This window comes from Bidens hawaiensis, unplaced genomic scaffold (genome assembly GCF_021521415.1).
Source record: "Bidens hawaiensis isolate Kalapana, Puna unplaced genomic scaffold, B.hawaiensis_p1.1 tig00037649_1, whole genome shotgun sequence".
Taxonomy (NCBI): Eukaryota; Viridiplantae; Streptophyta; class Magnoliopsida; order Asterales; family Asteraceae; genus Bidens; species Bidens hawaiensis.
Genome location: NW_027496582.1, coordinates 129890 through 150202, shown reverse-complemented (window position 1 = coordinate 150202; position 20313 = coordinate 129890). Strand labels below are relative to the sequence as shown.

Below are 20313 nucleotides of genomic sequence, written 5' to 3'. Positions count from 1 at the left end.
GGGGTTAAGCATCATCTTTTTATTCTCCTTTTGTTTGTCTTTACTGATTTGAGGTGGTCGTGCAATAAACATAGACCATAAAGTAACTTTGATATCAGTGTATAGACAGGGATGCCACCCGTAAAGATGGTAATACACCAACACTTACTAAGACACTGTCATTATTAAAGAACAAAATCTAAACAACACTACATACTAAAGTATGTTTCATGCTTCGTATTTGTTACGTGTTTAAGTTTTTTATTTCCATTTTGGCTGCATGTAAGTGATGTAACGATTTAGTCTATTTCGTCGGATAGCATAGCACTGACACGTCCTTGAGTTTAGGTTATCAAGATAAAAAAAAGTGCCTGGAATTATTTATATTACAATCTTACACTTTTCTAATACCAACCCATATTCACATAGAAACACCGCTAAATTGTTATTCCAATTAATGATAAAAACGTGTTTATCTAGTAATCATAGTTTAAAGTAATAAGTTATGTTATCTTCCAACCCCTTGGTTGTGGGCTGGATCAAGTTATAAAAAAATTATACATCAATTTGATTTGGGTCAAAACCGGATCGTGCTCTGGTTAAAACATATCGTCCCAAACTTAAAAAGAAAAATACCAAAACAACACCTTGAACAACAGTTATCGTATCGTTGTATATGCATATCTTCTTCCTAATACATTTATTCAAAGTTAGTTATTTATGATCATCTTTATGAAGATTATGAAGAATGTACAATGAGGCAGAGGACAAAAATATACATACAGAATAACTTAACAGATCCAAACCAGTTGCTATGGTCACCATTTTGCTCCTCTCAAACATCTTTACCAAAAGAATCATCACAATTACATGTCCAACTTTTGTCTTCAGTTCATCAAGTGAGCTGATCTTCATCCATTTAGGTCTCTCCTACAGATCATATATAATATGTTATTTAGAGCTGACAAAGCGGTCAAAACGTGTTATGTGACGTTTAATTAACTAAAAATGTCATTCACTTAACCACTAACATAGACATGTTTTATAAGTCGGGTACATGACATGTTTGACACGGTCAAATATATTATAGAGCTAGTTCAATGACACAACTTAACACGTTGAGCACGATTATATATGCAGTTCAATAGTGCAAATGATATGATACCTAACGCCATTACTGACATGACACACTTGTCACAATTGATGGATGATATAGTATATATCACAAAGAGTTCAAGCCCATGTGGTTTGGTCCAAATTTTGGATTTCATCCCTAAAGTTTAAAAGTTGCATATTTTATTATTGCAGTTGTTGTTGTTGTTGTTGTAAGTAACTATTTTTTTTTTGTTTAGAGTATTATTATATTATTATTAATACAATCAATAATAATATATAAATATAACTTTAATTATACACATATAACCTAAGTACCTAACCATTAAAAAAATTCGAGCAAGCTTTCCATTGCTCGTGCTCAGCTCATATACAAACCGAACCAAAGCTGCTAGCTCGTTTACAACTGAGCAGAAATCAAACGAGCATTTCCTGAGTTATTTGGACAACCCTACCAGTATGTGTACATTTATCTACCAGTCATGTCATTTTAACACGTCGTGTCATAATTATAAACCGCTGACGCTATTTATAGTAAGTGTGTGTTTGTGCGCAATATAGAAACTTACTCTCATAGCAAACATCCCAAAAAAAGTAGAGTTCTTAAGGGCGCAATCATCCGATGGCGCTACATCAGAAGTTGAATTACTGATGAATAATCCGTACAACCCCATTGCAAATATCAGCATCACGGTCCCAGCAAGATAAACATCTGCATCACTCGAGTTTCTGAAAATTTAAGGGTTCATAGTTTGAATGAAGCAAAAGATATAACAAGCTAAAGTTTTGAAAAAACTTACCAATGGCTTCAACTAATCTAAGTACCATCTTTCCTGTATGAACACCTTTTGAACAATTAGTCCAGTAGACTTTATATGCATCAACAATATAAACACAGCCCTGTAATTAAATCTACAGCAGCATTAATATCATGTAATCATAAACCTAAATTGCAGCTTTGCCCATGAATCTTGATGCAAAATAAGGGTGTGCACATTTCAGTTTGGGTAAAACCAAACCAAAAACTGAAACTTTGGTTTTTAAAATTTTTAAAAACCGTTAGGTTTTGGTTTTTTTGGTTTGATGCAAATATCAAAATTTAGTGGTATGCATGGTTCGGTTTGGAGCTAAAACCTAAAACTTCGGTTTTTGAGTTTTCAAAAACTGTTTGGTTTCGGTTTTTATTACATATTTACATGTAAAACCAAAACCGAACTGTAAGTTTGGTTTTTACGAAAACATAAAACCAAACAATTGGTTTTGTTTTGTTTTGGTTCAGTTTGTTCGGTTTCATGCGCATTCCTAATCATACAAATGAGATTAAGTAGTGTTACATTTAGGAAGCATAATAAAGAGCCTGCTAATGAACCTCCAACAGCCAGAAGTGCCAAAAACCGAAAATCAAAGATCACCTGGTCAGTAGCATAACAAGAAACAAAAAAACATGATTAGAACAAATTATGATAAAATTTCATAAAAATAAGCTAGTAGTACCAAAATAAAACACCATTAATAGATTGCAATGAAGCCCAAACCTAAAAATTTTGGGACGGGTTTGGGGTCAGGTAATCGGGTATAGAACTGGGTATGAGATTACTTTTGAATTTATCCACGTGCATGAAATGGGCAAGGTATTTAACGATATACCCGTTTACCCGACACGATAACATATACTGGTTTATCCGATTATATACCCAACATGACTTTATTTTCTTTTTTATTTATATTCGGTGTATAATATACCCGATTATATTTCTAGTTCTACAAACCCAATTTATTTTTAATATAGTTTAATAAGTATATGCTGTATATAACATACCGCAACTCAATAGATACCCGGGTTTGCAACAAACTGAAGAACAAACAAACAAACCTTTTCAATTTCCAATTCGGTGGATTTGACAATCTGCAAAGCCGGATTGGTTCCGTTTGGGCTTGCGAGCGTGTAATTGAAGGCGGTATCAGGTGTTGTTGAGGAAGGTGGATTTGGCTTTGACTTTGGTTGAGGAGGCGGCGGTGACGGAGAGGCGAGGGAAGGATTGGTACGGAAAAGCGTCGGGGACGGGAGGCGGTTGGCGCGAGTATGATCGGAAGCGGCCGGCCGACGAAGGTGGATACCGACGGCAACATATTCAGAGAAGAAGAACAATAACAAGAACAAGTGTGTGTGTGTGTGTGTGTGTGTGTGTGTGTGTGTTTGACTGGTGATTGATGAGTGGTTGGTTATTGTGTATGAGGGTATGGTTTGTGGGGTCAGTGTTTTTGTGGCGGTTAATGTTTCGAAAGCAACGGCCTTATACTCTTGTTCTCTTCCGACTACAGATATTTGTTTTGTGGGTTATGATATTTTGAGTATACATATTATTCTCGAGACACGAATTTGGTCAATATCGGTTAGGTTCGTAGCATTAATAATAGCAATAAACACAAATGGGTAAACATATCAAATAATATTAGCACTCGTATAACTTATGATAAAAAAATTATATATAATTAAAGTGGCGTGTGGTCGGTCGGTAAAACTCCTACGGTACGGCTGCAGCTCTACGCGAATTTGATTGGCATTAGGTTACGGCGCCAGAACTAAACTAAAAAATAAATTTGTCAACGCACAAATACACCGTTAGAAATACTAACATATTTCAAACGAAATAAAGCTCGTGGCGAATAAAGAAAACAACAAACCTTGCACGTTGCACTGGCGAACCAATTCAAATTCGGTTGGTATCGTCGGCACTGATAATGTAAACAATTTTTACAGCTTTTAGCTATGTAGCTAACCATGAAATGAAAAACAAATGGTTTTGGAACCCTTGTGTTACACAAGAATACAAACTATCAAACAATGGTTAGAATGATTCTAACCCACAAATTAATCTTCTCAAACTATGATGAATGAATGTAAGCTAATTTAACCAGCTATTATATCAACAAGTCTATCAATTACTATCTCTAGCCTCACGCTCTAATACACAAAATCAAATTTAAACCAATTTAAGAATGAATATACTGCTGCAATTAAGGGGGTGTTAATTTATATATGCTAAGATCAATACAAACACATAGATAACTGATATTTATGTGACAGTTTAGCCGTTTAGGTGTCGTTGCTTAGAAACTCTCACTAGAGACATAAGATATTGGGACGAGGAGACTCGTCATTAGTAAGGTTCACATATGTTTTGAAAGGATTTTTAAAATTGATGGGTAGTCTAATTAAAAATTGATCCACCAACCGAATGAGTTTTATAAAACATATGAAGAAACCTTCGATTGTGAACTCTCAAGATGATGTTAGAGATTTGTTCTTGTGGAGGTAAGGTAACAAAGAACCCACATGATAACACAAGCCGTCTGCACACATGGAAGATTCCCTACGGAGAAGATATGTTTCCCATGGAAGAGATGCCATCAAGGCAGAGATAGCCATCCGCATATACGGAATATCTTCCGCATAGAAAGACATGTCCCCTGCAGAAGAAATACTTAACCCTTAGCAACCCAAGGAGGTCAGCGGAAGATACGTTGTGCTAAAAGGCAGGAGTGCAGGACACGCATGACAGGGAAGGGAAAGACCAATACAGGTCAGGATCCCTAGGCGACTGCACGATGGACCAATCAGGAAAGGCCAACGTTGTACATGCCTGCAACAATGATCTCCGTACGCCAGTTGTCCAACCAATCAGGGATTATTATCATGCTCATCCATAAGAATAGAAGGTTCTATTGAGTGGGACAATCCTTCTCCTTCCCTTCGGCTATAAATACTAGAAGAGAACTAACGATAAAGGGATCCACAATCTTATTCTCTCTAAGAATTTACTCATCACTTACCATACTGATTCTCATGTCGGAGGGTGGTTACGAGAAGACACCCCCTATTCCCCTTCTCGTAACGAGCTCACGATGTTCGGTTTTGCAGGTGATGGTTACCGGGCCTCATAACAACGACTCCTCACTCTCACTCAGCCGGACCATTAAGCTAAGCCCACCATGGGTTAGGTTAGTGTTTATCCAATCCTAGTCAAGACGTCAGGTTAAGCCTGCACAGGGTTAACTTAGTGTTTATTCAGTTATAAGATTTAAACATAGAGAACATAGACAAACATCTTAGTTAATGAGGCGGTTTGCTTTTTGATTTATGTGTGTTTATTTACTTGCTTATATCTAACAACAAAAAGAAAGTTTCTTCTTGTTATCCTTTGACATTTCATAGGTTGTAGAGGCTAACGTCTCTTGAAGATTTCTTGCTTGGTGAGGATACATTTTAGAGAATAAATATTTAGGTCTTTGTTCATCCATTTTCACCAACAACCTACTAGTGTACCACTTCCCTACAAAGGTTGTTAAAGCTAAATACCCTATGTGTGTTTTTAACTAAGTTTCAAGTAACTCGCATTTGGATCCTTGGTTGGGTTGTTTGAAAGTTTTAAAATAGCATGTCAAAACTAGCTTCCATTACAAATGATTTTATTTAAGACATGTTAAAAACCCCAACATAATAGTCTTTGAATAATTCGAACACACAAGACAGTTGTAAGTCCCACAATAAGCACAATACAAGATGCTCATACAGTTGAAGGAGATACTCCAACAAGAAGCACGATACGAGCTCTATGAAATTGTAAGCACTAGCTCGCTAGTTGTAAGTCTTAGTCACATTGTTTTAGGGGCATAACAACGCATTCCTTATAAGGTGGTGAAAACTATTTTTTTTAACCTATATGTGTTTTGTTTGGGTGAGTAATCCCCGTCAAGCGAAAACAAAGCCATGATGAGTTACTGGATTAGTTGATACGGGAGGTGTGATTCCAGGAGACAAATTCATGAATAATTAGATGAATGATAACACTAACTTTTAAAGGGCTATGTTATTCTACAAAGTGAGATAAAAATGAGAAGGATGAGAAAGATTTATAGTCACACAAAAAAAAACCATTAAAAAAATTAAAAATAAATAAATAAAAAATCATAACTCAAAATTTAATAAAAAAAACAAAAAAAAAGTAAAAACGCAAAAATGTTTCCACCGTCTTCCTCGTTCTTAAAATAAAAAAAAATCAGCCGGATGTATGGAATGGTTTTTGGGCCATGTGTTATGAGAATATCCATTTTGTCTCTTCTGCAGCCATTATAGTGGAGATCTTGGATACCGTTTCGCACGAGACCCGCTATTCAGTACAATTGTCTCCTTTGTGCGGCAGTCGCAGCAATTCCACGTTTGCATGCTTGCAGGTCGCACGACCACAATGATGTTTATTCATATACAACTCTGACACTGACGAGTGTACCTACATCTATGTGGGTATGTTTCCCTATTTTGCATTTTCCCTTCAACTACCAAACCTAAAATGTGCTGTATTAAACTTGAACAAAATCCCGTAATATATTTTCCAAAATTTATTACTTTCCAATTACTCTAAAAAAACCCAAATCTACAACTTCAATAAAAACCAACTTCAACCAATCCAACTGCAGAGGTGTCAACTTTCACAAAATAATGTCATCCTCTACGAATGGGAACCTGCTGACGTGGCAGATAACCCGATCACCCCCAATAATAATATTATTATTATCTCCTCCTCCTTCACCATCTCATTCTCCCTAATAACTAACATGGAGATATCATCAAATCAAACCCTAATTTATTCCAATTTCACCTCCAGATCTCTCGTTTCCACAAACTATGCATTCAACCTCAACTCTCCGCCGGTGCTCTGCCAACGCCGCCGTAAACTCGCCGTCGTCAAAGCCTCCGTCGCCGCCGTTGAGAAAAAAGTCGCTCTCGTTAGAATTGGCACCCGAGGGAGGTAGTGTTACTGATAATTGTTGTTTTATGTTATTTGTTTTTAATTTTTAGCTATGCAGTTAATGCGGAAAATAACTGGACTCGGTCATTTTAATATCATGCAGAATTATATATATAGCAATTTAACACTAATATTTCAGTAACCTTTTGCAACTTACAAAACACTAACACAATTGTAGCAAGTAGGAATTGATTAAGACTTAAAATTAAAATAGTAATATTAAACACTAGAATTGACAATTAAGACTTAAAAAACTGATATCTATAGGTCCGATAACTGCTATAGCACCGATATTGACCGCATAAGGTTTTTAGGTTTTGATTGAGTAATTGTTGATGAATGATGTGATGAGTTACCTGTAGGTTTTTCTGTTTTGATTTATAATCAGGGCTAATTAGAATGTTAGTGATTGTACATTGATGAATTGCTTGTTGTTGCTGTTATATGCATCCGTGAACAGTTCGATGACCGGTTTGTTTATGCTCGCTCATTTAATAAACGAGTTCGTGAACCTTTGTTTATGTTCGTTCATTTACTCTCATTTATGTTTGTTGTTTTTCGTTCAAAATTACCTGATTATCATTATCAATTTGAAATTTGTTTAAATTTGACATGTTTAATGTTATAATGATGGTATTTTAGATTCTAAGTTTGATACCTACGGTTACTCTTTAACTTGTGTTGGTTTATGTTCATTTATGTACATTTGTATATGTGAATGTGCATGAACCATTCTTTTAGGACGTTAACAAACGAGAACATAAACAAACACGAACGCGCTCATTTTCTTAACAAGCAAACATAAACTATAAAAATTCGTTTGTTCAAGTGCACGTGTCTGTTCCTTTGTTTGGCTAAAGTTAAATGAATGAACACGAACGCTCATTTACGATCTCTCATTATAATCAGTGTCCGTTTCCTGTGTACAACAGTCCATTAGCTCTCGCGCAAGCTTATGAGACACGCGATAAACTCATGGCCTCAAGTAGCGAGTTAGCAGAAGAAGGCGCGATTGAAATCGTGATAATTAAAACAACGGGCGATAAAATATTGAGTCAGCCACTTGCAGATATTGGTGGCAAGGGTTTGTTCACTAAAGAAATAGATGAGGCTCTTTTAAACAGTGAAATCGACATTGCTGTTCATTCAATGAAAGATGTTCCTACTTATCTCCCTGAAAAGACCATTTTGCCTTGCAATCTTCCACGCGAAGATGTTCGTGACGCGTTTCTTTCATTGAATGCAACTTCATTAGCCGATCTTCCAGCTGGTAGTGTTGTTGGTACTGCATCACTCAGAAGAAAGTCTCAATTGCTTCATAGATATCCATCACTATCTGTAAGTGCTCCTGTGTAAACAAAGTTTTTCTTGTAATCATTTTGATAATTTTCAAGTCAGATAATCTTTTTTGGATAATCAGTTTCATATCAGTTGCAACAATACTAAACTGATCATTTACTAACATGGGATAACCGCACAGAATTTGAGATTTTGGAAACCGTTTCGTTTCGGTTATATTGGTTCTGTTTCGGTTTTATCATCTGGGCTAGAATTTTCTGGGACGATAAAATTTTTGGCCCCAAACAATGAGTTTGGGTCTAAATCTTTTTGTTAGTTAATAATCAATTTATTATTATACATTTTGGCTAAAATTACTGGGTTACTCTTTATTAAATTCTTATAAATTGCTTAACATAAGATAAAATATGAAAATCCATAAATTTGTTTCTGTTCAGATTACATTTGGGCTTGAAAGTTTTGGGCCAGAAAAAGAATATAGTCTTCAATTTTGGGCTTAAATCTTCGTTAAATCATGTTGAATTGATTATTGTACATTTGGGCTAAAATAATCGGGTTACACTATCTATTATATTCTTATAAGTTACTTAACATTCAAAATTGAAAACGAAAATCCATAAATATGGCTCGGTTTGGTTTTCGGTTTAGATACATGCAAAACTGAAATCGAACTGAAATTTCGTTTTTTAGGAAAAGTCGAAAACCTAAAACCAAACTGTCTGTTTTTGTTTGGGTTCAGTTATTTTGGTTTCATGCATGCACCTATCACTTACAGGGCATGGAATTATCTTGATATCGTTTGTATAACAAAAATGTCATTTTGATCATTTTATCTATAATTTCTCAAATAATGAAATAATTAGATTATTCTGATTGAATCACTTGTAGGTGCTCGAAAATTTTCGAGGCAATGTGCAAACTAGATTAAAGAAACTAAATGATGGTGTTGTTAATGCAACATTATTAGCATTAGCGGGACTGAAACGATTAAATATGACTGAACACGTTTCTTCTGTTCTTCCTATCGATGACATGCTCCCGGCTGTTGCACAAGGTGCAATTGGAATTGCGTGTCGAAGTGATGATGACACAATGGTATGCTGCTTTGTTCTTTTCTGCTCTCTTTTTTAGTTTGTAACAAATGCAATTACTATAGTATTTCACATAAAATTGATTTAAAAGGCGTACTGGATTTTAATAATCCAAATTATGACTCAATGGCCGATAATAATCCATATTGGCATATTGGATAAAAACCAATTTTAGAGGTTATATTTACGAAAAAAGGCAAAATGAATTAATAATCCAAATCTTTATCATTTTACTTACTATTATTTTTTAATTGTAAGGGTATTTTAGTCATTTCACTCACGCTTAAGTGGAAAAATTAATGTCATCCTTTCCAAGGACCATCTGTGTGTACGCTTTATAAATATTGGGGAGCACACATGTAATTTCTTAGACTTAAGAACCAAACTTGCCATATGGGTTTTTATTGGTCAGTGAGTCATAATATAAATTATTAAAATCCAATTTGCCTAAAGATAGACCTTGCTTTTAACATCTTTGATAGTTATGAGATCAAATTGACTCATTTATAACTTATAAGTAAGCATGTCAAAACGGTCACCTTTGCCAAATTGTTCTATTACTTTGCAGGCTAATTACATAGCAAAGCTGAACCATGAAGAAACAAGATTAGCGGTTGCGTGTGAACGGGCTTTTCTATTAACACTTGATGGATCTTGCAGAACACCAATAGCTGGATATGCTTGTAAAGATGAAGATGGCAATTGCCTCTTTAGAGGCTTGGTAGCCTCCCCTGATGGAACCAAAGGTAATAAAAATATTAAATAAATAAATAAATAAAATGCGTAGTATATGTTTGCACAATACTTGATTACTTATGTTTTTATATTGGTTTCAGTGCTAGAAACTTCAAGAAAAGGATTGTATACATATGAAGATATGATTCTGATGGGGAAGGATGCTGGTGAGGAATTGCTCTCGCGTGCAGGTCCCGGTTTTTTTGATAGTTGAGAGGTCTTCAAAAATGCGGGTTTCTTTCGGCTAGCTTATGGTGAGTTGTTTCGATGTTTTACATTGTTTGTGTAATTTAAGAATAGGATTTGATTTGTTGTATCGGTCGATTGATTAAGACAAATAGCAGAGTGCTTAATTTCTGTATGATAGATTTCTTGATTAGATAATAAGATAGTTTGGATTGTAATTTTTTAAGTTGGTGTTTATATTATCTTTAACGGGCTAAAGTTGAAAAGGGTCAACTGTCAACGAGACAAAATAACATGACGGGTCAATTGGGTAAATTGAAACATTTAGCTAAAATGAAAATATGTAGAACGTGTTGTGTTGATCAAACATGTGAAAGGCAGCCAAAAGATATTTAGAATGTGTAAAACGTCTATTAAATTTATGTAGTGAAGATAATGAAGTATTGAGAATATAGTTTTCATTGCCATATAAATTTTGTTTAGATTCTGTTAAATAAAAGACAAAAAAGTTTCTACGGGATAGCCTAATCTCGAACCACTCATTTGATTGTGTTCGTTAATGCATTTAATTATGTAATTCTTTATCTTATGGCAGAGACGATAAGACCGGATATGTTGTAACTTGTAAGCTTGGCAAAAGCGCGTGGGTTAGGTGATAGCTCAAAACATGTTTTGAGCTAAATGAGTCGGGCTTAAAACAAGCCGGTTTAGAAAATGGCTAGATTTATTTGGGTCAAAACGGATGTTTTTAAAATGGACTCAGGTTGAAATGAGTCGTTAGGTTCAATCGACATTTCTTTGGGAGGCAATGGGTGAAGTGCCGTAGGCGGCTGCAACAATTGTGGTGTTGACGACAACTGGAAGGCGGTGGAGACAAACAATGGTTGTGACTTGTGAGTGGTGTTAATTCACTTAAATAAGAGACGCTATAAAAGTTATCAGTTTTGGCTTATCGCACAAAACTTAAATCAGAGACGCTATAATAAGCACAATAAAGCTTGAGCTTGACTCGATAGTCGTTTTTAAGCTTGGCTTTGGGCCGTTTATTATATATCAATTAATTTGTATAAGTTTTTAACTAATTTTACATACTTTATAAAAAATCTTTAACAAGCTTGGTTGTATAGTGTAAACTTTTGAAAAAAGGAAAAACTTAAAAATACGTAAGGCTGGACAAGCCTAAACAAGCTTTCCATACAAAGCTTGAACTCGATAACTAAACAAGCTTTATTTGACGACTGGGCTCTTTAATAAAAGAAAAAGAAAGAAAATTTCAAAATTACGAACTCCACGTGAACAATTTTAATAATAATAATGAGTTTTATAAAGAGAAGAAAATCGAAAACGATGTCGTGTCTTCCATCCTTTGCCTCCAATAATAAACCCCAAAACCTAAAACCCTAATAATCTTCTTCTTTCTTCCGCCCATCTATTGTGTTGTTCCAGAACAATAATAATAATAATAAGAATGGGGATATTCGAAGCTTTTCGTGCAATCGGATACATAACCAGCAGCGTCCCATTCTCCGTTCAACGATTGGGCACCGAGACCTTCGTTACCGTCAGCGTCGGCAAATCATGGCAGATTTACAACGTAATTATTATTATTATTATTATTATTAATTTCATCTTCTTCTATTGCTTCATTTTCACTGACATGCTTTAACTTCTGTTTTGACAGTGTGCGAAGCTCAATCTCGTTCTCGTAGGTATGTTAAATGATAAAAATAATAATTATATGTTGAGCTGCTGTTAACTAGTCAGGGTTTTTTTTTGTTGAAAGGAAATTAGTGGTTTAAAATGGCTCTCAAAAGTAAAGTTCTCAATTCTCATAAGGTTCTCTTAGGATCCGTACCCTGCATTTATATAGTTTTGAATAGTTACATATAAACACACTTATGCACACGTAAATACATAAACAAAACAAATCAATGACAAAACCAGGGTTTCATTGGCCTTCAAAGAATGAAAAAGAAAAAAGTAAAAAAGTACCGAAGTTGACCGACTACTCATTAGTCGCCGATTAATAATGATATTTGCAACACTGGTTTTTGCTCGGCATATATATCTTTGAAGCAATATAAACTTACATATGATAGTAACAATGTTATTATACATATTTTGGTTATACATTTTGGGCATTATAGATATAGCAACCGTCATTCTTTTGGTCTTCTCATAAAATATTTTCTTTCGCAAAATCTTGGTTGGAGTTAGATACTGGTAGACAAAGTAAAAACCATTCAGTGTAACTGTTTTATTTTTCTAATATTTGGACTTCTGTAAAGGTCCTCAACTTTCAAAGAAGATTCGGGCTCTTGCATCTTACCGTGACTACACATTTGCTGCGTATGGCAATGACATTGGTGTATTCAAGCGTGCACATCAGGTTCTTTAATCACAATTTTCATTTTGTTCAGTTTCCACTTGTTTTAAACAACTTGTTTGAAAGATGCACACAAATTTTTTATTGTGCAATGTGCATACAACAGATGGCTACATGGAGCAAACATAATTCAAAGGTTAACTTATTGCTTCTATTTGGAGAACACATTCTTAGTGTTGATGTTGAAGGAAACATGTTCATTTGGGCCTTTAAAGGAATTGAGGAAAATCTATCTCCAGTTGGACATATCATGCTTGATAGCGAATTCAAATCAAGTTGTATTATGCATCCAGATACTTACTTAAACAAGGTATCTGTTTAACTTCAAGGATTATTTTTTATATATATCCTTACAAACTTGAAAAGTATCATATATACCAACTTTAATGAATTTTTACTTAATGACCGTTCTACACTTTTCATTACATTTGTTTAAACCCTATTATTTATCTGGATTTTGATCAACATCAATGGTTTGGGAGTGAGTTGAACCGTTGACGTGTTCTTTTGTTCTTTCGATGGCAGATAATCGAACAATCAAATGGGTAAAAAACAATTTAAGCTAAAAAATTGAAGTAAAAGATGGGATATTAATGAAAATTTTAAGTTTTAGAGAAGTAAGGGTAAAGTGATTATTTATTAAAATTGTTTTTTATTAATTAGGTATATTTGATATTTTTAACAACTTTGTAAGGGCAGATATGATATTTTTCGAGTTTGTAGGGGTATATATGAAATTTTCTTCACACCAGTCTTAGGAACATTTGTTTCCTTTAATCTTATTTATTACTTATTTAACATCTGTGAACAGGTGATTCTTGGAGGTCAAGATGGTTCACTTCAACTTTGGAATATTAGCACAAAGAAAAAACTTTATGATTTTAAAGGGTGGAAATCATCTATACATTGTTGTGTTTCTTCTCCTGCTTTAGATGTCATCGCTGTTGGTTGTGCTGATGGAAAGATTCATGTGCATGATATTCGGTATGATGAAGAAAAAATTAGTTTTAGTCAATCTACACGAGGTGCTGTGACTTCTTTATCGTTTAGAACGGGTATGATCTCATGCTTCACTGCACTTGAGATTTTTTACAATTTCTTCTAGTAAATGGCAGTCTAGCATATTGTTTGTTTGGAGTAACTCTTATTTGATTTTTTTCATCCTATATTTTTGTAATATCTAGTATGCTTGACGGTTTGAGAGTTTTATAACTTCTTGTCAAGTGACAATTTCACCTTATTTTTCAGATGGCCAACCACTTCTAGCATCTGGAAGTTCATCTGGTGTTATAAGTATATGGAATCTTGAAAAAAGAAGACTCCAATCTGTTATTAAAGATGCTCATGATAGCTCTGTAATTTCGTTGCATTTTTTTGCTAATGAACCCGTGTTAATGAGTACATCTGCAGATAACTCTATAAAGGTTAAACATGAAACACTACATGCTCTATGGTCTTCTGTTATGCTGTGTTTTTATTAATTTATTAATATATTATCTTTTATTGTAGATGTGGATTTTTGATACAACTGATGGCGACCCTCGTTTGCTGAGGTTTAGAAGTGGGCATAGTGCACCTCCTCTTTGTATAAAGTAATATGATGCTATGGCAAAATTGTTTATTTTTTTTAATGTTGTAGAAGTCGCTAGGCACTAGTCGGGCAGCGGGTAGGGATTAATCGGGATTAATAGAGATTAATGGGACTGGAATTTTATATGTAATTTTTTAAATATACATACAAAATTTATATATAATATTTCAATTTTGACCCAAATTTGACCAAATTTTTAACCGAAATTTGACCAATTTTTTTTATCTATTCTGACCGATTTACCTGATTATTTAGAGCAAATTTAGAGAGATTTGGGGAAATCTCTTCGTCCAGGCACCGATTTGGGATTAATTGTTACAACCTTGTTGTTTTTGGGTGTTTTTACATCTATAATGTGAAGAGGATGCTGATTTTTTTGGGACTTCGCAGATTCTATGCTAATGGGAGACACATTCTGTCTGCTGGTCAGGATCGTGCTTTCCGCCTCTTTTCTGTTATTCAGGTTGAATATCTTTGTTAACACACTTCGTATAGTATGCATAATGTTGATAAGTTGATAGGGCTGTAAACAAAATGTGCTGGACCAAACTGAACGGCGCCTTATTCATGTTCGTTCGTTAAGCAATTATCAGATGATTCACGAACATATAGCTGGGTGGAACATTTTGTTTGTGTTAGTTCATTAAGGATATGGTTTTGTATCTGTTCGTTTGTTAAATTCATAAACCAACATAAGCAGCGAACAAAGAACACACAAATGAACATGTATTGTTTTAAAATTAAATATTAAAATTCTTAAAACTCAAGTATTAGACATATCTAAAATAAATATAGATTGAAGTGCTCAATTATGTGAAAATACTTCGACATAATAATCATAAACTCAAGTATTACAGTCCTGTTAGTGCATGCGTGGTATTTATACACATGTACATACTATTTTAATTCGAGACTTCTACTTTGAGAAATGTTTAGTTATATATCATGTGCAAGCATGTTATGGTATTTATACACATGTACATACTATTTTAATTCGAGACTTCTACTTTGAGAAATGTTTAGTTATATATCAAGTGCAAGCATGTTATGGTATTTATACACATGTACATACTATTTTAATTCGAGACTTCTACTTTGAGAAACGTTTAGTTATATATCATGTGCAAGCACATTGTATAATGTTTATTTTAGTCATATGACCATTAAACAAAGAAAAAGATAACAAACATATAACAACCTATTTGATATCACACATGTAAGTTTTCTAATAAATTGATATTTTGGAATCTTATGGTTTGCTTCTGTTGAAATTAGGATCAACAAAGTAGAGAGCTTTCTCAACGTCACGTAACAAAAAGAGCAAAGAAACTCAAATTGAAGGTATAATTATTACGAGCTAGTACTTTTGAACATACTATGTAGTATGTTACACTAACACGTTGTCTCGCATGATATCAATGCTTTCTTCTTAAATTCTCATCATTTTCTTACTTTTCAGGAAGAAGAAATCAAATTAAAGCCCGTGATTGCATTTGATGTTGGTATAATAATATGCCCAAATTTCTCTCTCTCTCTCTCTCTCTAATCACAACTTGGTATGCTTTTTTATGTTATATTTAATTTTTGGTTTAATCTTTTAGCTGAAATTAGAGAGCGGGATTGGTCCAATGTAGTCACATGTCATATGGATACACCACATGCATACGTTTGGAGACTACAAAATTTTGTTCTTGGTGAGCATATATTGACACCTACATCAGATATTCAAGCTCCTGTAAAGGTTATTATTTCGACCCAAGTATTTTGTTTTTTAGCAAATATATTTAAGAAACATGTTTTGTTAAACATATTTTATTTGATGACAGGCGTGTGCTATCAGTACATGTGGCAGTTTTGCTATAATTGGCACAGCAGCTGGGTGGATTGAAAAGTTTAATCTTCAATCAGGCATGAGCCGTGGGTCATATGTTGATGTTTTAGAAAAAAGAAACTTGGCTCATGATGGTGAGGTGGTTGGTGTTGCGTGCGATTCAACAAACTTGCTAATGATCAGTGCTGGATATAATGGGGATATAAAAGTATGTACACATTGGTTTATGTTCTCGAATTTCATGATTTATTTTTTTTGTTGTGACAATATATTAAGGTACTTGACAATATGTTCTGTTACAGATTTGGAGTTTTAAACGACGTGAGATGAGATCAAAGTTGGAAGTTGGTTGCAGTGTGGTCAAGATTATTTACAATCATTCTAATGGTAAGCTTTTTATTGTTTCTGTTTTTTTTTTAATTTTATTTTTATCGTACACATACATTAGAAGCAAAAAATGAATCTGGCAATTGTGTCAGGAAATGGGTTGAAATTGGGAAGTTTTTAGTGCGGATTGTCACATGCGGTTTGTCTTGTTTTGACTTGTAAATGCTTTTACCATTTTTAATTGAATTAAGAATACGAAAGTTTTAAAACAATATTCTAGCTTTTACTTGGAACAAAATTGATGTTTTAAGCAATTAAGTATTTGAAGTTATGGTTTTCTTACGTTTTAGTTTTGATTTGTGCCATTTTAGCCAAGTTTATATTTTTACTAGTTTGACCTAGGCTTGTAAATGAACTGGACGTTTAGTGAAGTGTTTGGCTGAAATTTTGTTTATGTTCATTCATTTAATGAACAAAATAGCAAATGAACATGAACAATTTTTTTTAGTTAGTTAAACGAACAAACATGAACAAGCGTCTCCTTCGTTTATGTTTGTGGATGTTCATTTACGTTTGTTCATGTTTGTTTGTTATATATTTTTTAACAAGTTTTTTAGCCCATTACATATTTATTAACAAATTTTTAGCTCATTACAAATTAGTCTAGTTTTATGAAATTAAATATCACCAAATACAATTTAGTCTAGGTGTATTAATTTTTTTGGTCCAACGTATTGATGTTCATATTTACCTTCAATTAGTGGTCGCTCCGTTATGTTTGCTCATTTAATGTTCAGTTATGTTTGTTAGTTTACATTCGCGAACTGTTTGCTTATACTGTTAACAAACGAATGAACATAAACAAACGAACAAGAAACTCCGTTCGATTGTTTGCTTGGCTAAAGTTATACAAACGAACATGAACATGCTCCTTGCTGTTTGTTTTGTTCGTGTACATGCCTAGTTTGACCCGTGGAGATTAAGAGCACAATCTAATTTCTCTCATTATTATAAATCTGCTAAAATTGCCACAATTAATGGCGACACTGTTTTAATGTTTCAGGTCTTTTGGCTACTGTAACGGATGATCTAATTATCCGTATCTTTGACATTGTTGCATTAAAACTAGTCAGGAAGTTTGAAGGTCACACTGACAGAATCACCGACATTTGTTTTAGCGAGGACGGAAAATGGCTGATGTCATCAAGCATGGATGGCACTCTTAGAATATGGGATGTTATTTTAGCAAGGCAGATTGATGCAATACATGTCGACGTATCTATAACCGCCTTATCCTTGTCACCAGACATGGATGTTTTGGCAACCACTCATGTTGATCAGAACGGCATCTATTTATGGTAGCCCCCTGCTTCTATTTTACATGTTCATTTTAGGGTTGCGAACGAGCCAAGCCACTCGTGAGCTACTGAGATCGGCTTGTTAAAAATCTGAACAGAGCTTAAAGGAGCCCGTGATCAAGCTAGAAAGTGTTTGTTAAACGAGCTCAAGCCTGAGCTTCACTTTTTACGCTCGAGTAAGGCCTTTGAGCCTAAACGAGCCCATTATTTGTATAGTTTATATTAGATGTGTTAAACATATTTTTGCATATTAATAATTATTATACATTATTATGATGAAAATAACCATATAATATATTATGATACATAGAATCATTTCCGAACTTACTAAAAATACAAGAACTCTAAATAGCTAGTTCATTTGTTCTATATATTCAATATTCTTTGGAGGTTGTCATTCTTTACATGTAATTTTATGATTACATATGTATGTTATTACACATATATGTAATTTGGTGATTACACATGCAATTTGGTTATTACATGTGTAAACTTGTGATTCAATATATGTAATAAAATATTGCGTATACTGAATGACAAAACTACCCTCGAATAATACTGAATTCATAAAATCGATAAATAAAATAGATAAGCTATTAGGTGTGCTTGAATTTCTTATGTATGTGTGTGTGTGATTGCATTTAGTGTTTGGCTATTATGAAACATAAAAATACTGAGAAGTTAGCGGGTCCATCCCGACCGGAATTGCTTGAGCATTTCTAAAACGGGTGTTTTCATCCAAACAATTTTGATCCGTTAGTGAACCCGCTTTTGTTGCCGTGCTGCTTGTAAAGCAAGTTAATGTCTGAATTCATTCTTTATCTTATCAGGGTAAATCAGGCAATGTTTTCTGGAGCCACAAGTATTGATTCGTATGGAAGTGGAAATCAAGTTGTGAATGTAAAGTTGCCTTCAATCTCTTCTGGAAAAGAAGCTTCTAAAGATGATGTTGATTCTGATAAGCCTGTTTTAGCCCAGGCCAAGACCCAAACCCAGACTCAGCCCATAACACTGCTGGACAAACAAATCCCGGATCTAGTCACACTTTCATTGCTTCCTAAGAGCCAGTGGCAAAGCTTGATAAACCTGGATATCATAAAGGTATTGTTTCATTAACGCGTTTAAGATATTGTTTCATGTGATAATAATTGTTTTGTATATTTCAGGAACGAAACAAGCCCATTGAGCCGCCAAAAAAGCCTGAAAAAGCACCTTTCTTTTTACCTTCTATCCCATCTTTTTCTGGAGAGATAGTATTCAAGGCGAGTGAACCAACCGATGAAGAAAAACCAATACAAGATGACAAATTTGGCAAAGTTATGGATTTGCCCTCGTCGCCTTTTGTTCAGTTTTTGCAGTCATCTGTGGAGATGAAAAACTGTAAGTGAAGAACGGGTGAATAAAGTGCGGAACACAAACTATTTAACGAATGAAGTTTTGTTGTTCGTGTTTGTGTTCGTTCGTTAAAAAAATGAACATGGTCGTGTTCATTTGCTAACAGTATAAACGAACTGTTCATGAATGTAACCGAAACTATTGAGCTAATGAGCGAACATTAATTAAAAATAAACGTGAACATCAATCTTTGAGACTTGAGACTAAAAAATTTAATAAAACATTAAAACTAGACTAAATTGTAATGGACCTAAATTTCAAATGTAAACTAACAAAACATAAACGACTGAATATCTATATGAACGCTCACTAACATAAATAAACGAATAAGACACCTTTCATGTACATTCGTTTAACTAAATGATAAAAAATGCTCGTGTTCGTTCGGTTGATTGAATGTTCAGTTGGTCTGCGAGCCTACTTACAATGATGATAACATTTGGTTGTTTTATAATATGAGATTTTTATGATTTTTGTCAATGTACAGTTGAGGCGTTTACAGATTATCTGAAAAGTTTATCTTCTTCAACATTGGATATGGAACTAAGGATGCTTCTGATTATCGATGATGAAGATGAACAAGAGCCTGAAAAGAGACCTGAGTTGATTATTCTTGAACGTTTGCTCGATTATTTCATACATGAAATCTCGCACCGAAACAACTTTGAGTTTATACAGGCTCTGATTCGGTTGTTCTTGAAGGTATGAACTTTTATTCGACTCGTTTACATATCATTGAATCAGTTTCTGTTGTGTTTATATATATTTGGTGTTTATGATTGTGGCAGATACATGGTGAAACTATAAGAAGGCAATCAAAGTTACAAGCAAAGGCTAAGAAGCTTCTAGAAGCTCAATCTGGTGTTTGGCAAAGGTTAGATGGATTGTTTCAGAGTACCAGATGCATGGTCACATTTCTTAGTAACTCACAGTTTTGATCTTGTTTACATGTATCGATTTTTGGTAGCTATATCGTTTACGATAGTTTTGTATCCTGTTTGAAGAACATAATGTAGAAATTACTCTTGATTCTTAAATTATTTACTCTCAAAATTGCAATCACTTATATTTTTTAACACCTTAACTGAGTTGTTACTAGTGGTTCAAACTCGGGCATAAGAAAACCCATACGCTACGGAGACCGAAAAAACAATTATCCGCGGCAGGACAGACGTGAGAAAATGTCCCGTCTTGCCACATTGGAAGTAGAGC

General features: G+C 34.2%; 3 protein-coding genes across 3 annotated transcripts; 2 read left to right on the top strand and 1 right to left on the bottom strand.

The window, feature by feature from the left end:
- Positions 1 to 678: 678 nt before the first annotated feature.
- Positions 679 to 4791, bottom strand: LOC143589605 (uncharacterized). The gene is made up of 7 exons (XM_077070323.1): positions 4737 to 4791; positions 3778 to 3828; positions 2966 to 3408; positions 2427 to 2504; positions 1893 to 1992; positions 1662 to 1804; positions 679 to 909 (listed from the first exon to the last, which is right to left on the bottom strand). The coding sequence occupies exons 1-7, from the start codon at positions 4789 to 4791 to the stop codon at positions 694 to 696; spliced, it is 1086 nt and encodes a 361-aa protein (XP_076926438.1). The 3' UTR covers positions 679 to 693.
- Positions 4792 to 6708: 1917 nt separating this feature from the next.
- LOC143589609 (porphobilinogen deaminase, chloroplastic-like) lies at positions 6709 to 10300 on the top strand. Its single transcript, XM_077070327.1, has 5 exons — positions 6709 to 6902; positions 7835 to 8240; positions 9090 to 9296; positions 9861 to 10038; positions 10129 to 10300. Exons 1-5 carry the CDS (start codon positions 6709 to 6711, stop codon positions 10239 to 10241), a joined length of 1098 nt encoding a protein of 365 aa, XP_076926442.1. The 3' UTR covers positions 10242 to 10300.
- Positions 10301 to 11647: 1347 nt separating this feature from the next.
- Positions 11648 to 20090, top strand: LOC143589601 (uncharacterized). The gene is made up of 18 exons (XM_077070319.1): positions 11648 to 11807; positions 11895 to 11922; positions 12502 to 12602; positions 12706 to 12909; positions 13411 to 13654; positions 13848 to 14023; positions 14109 to 14191; positions 14581 to 14653; positions 15466 to 15531; positions 15650 to 15692; positions 15792 to 15931; positions 16017 to 16229; positions 16324 to 16408; positions 17412 to 17706; positions 18537 to 18807; positions 18873 to 19086; positions 19589 to 19803; positions 19890 to 20090. The coding sequence occupies exons 1-18, from the start codon at positions 11682 to 11684 to the stop codon at positions 20037 to 20039; spliced, it is 2727 nt and encodes a 908-aa protein (XP_076926434.1). The 5' UTR covers positions 11648 to 11681; the 3' UTR covers positions 20040 to 20090.
- The last annotated feature ends 223 nt before the right edge of the window (positions 20091 to 20313 follow it).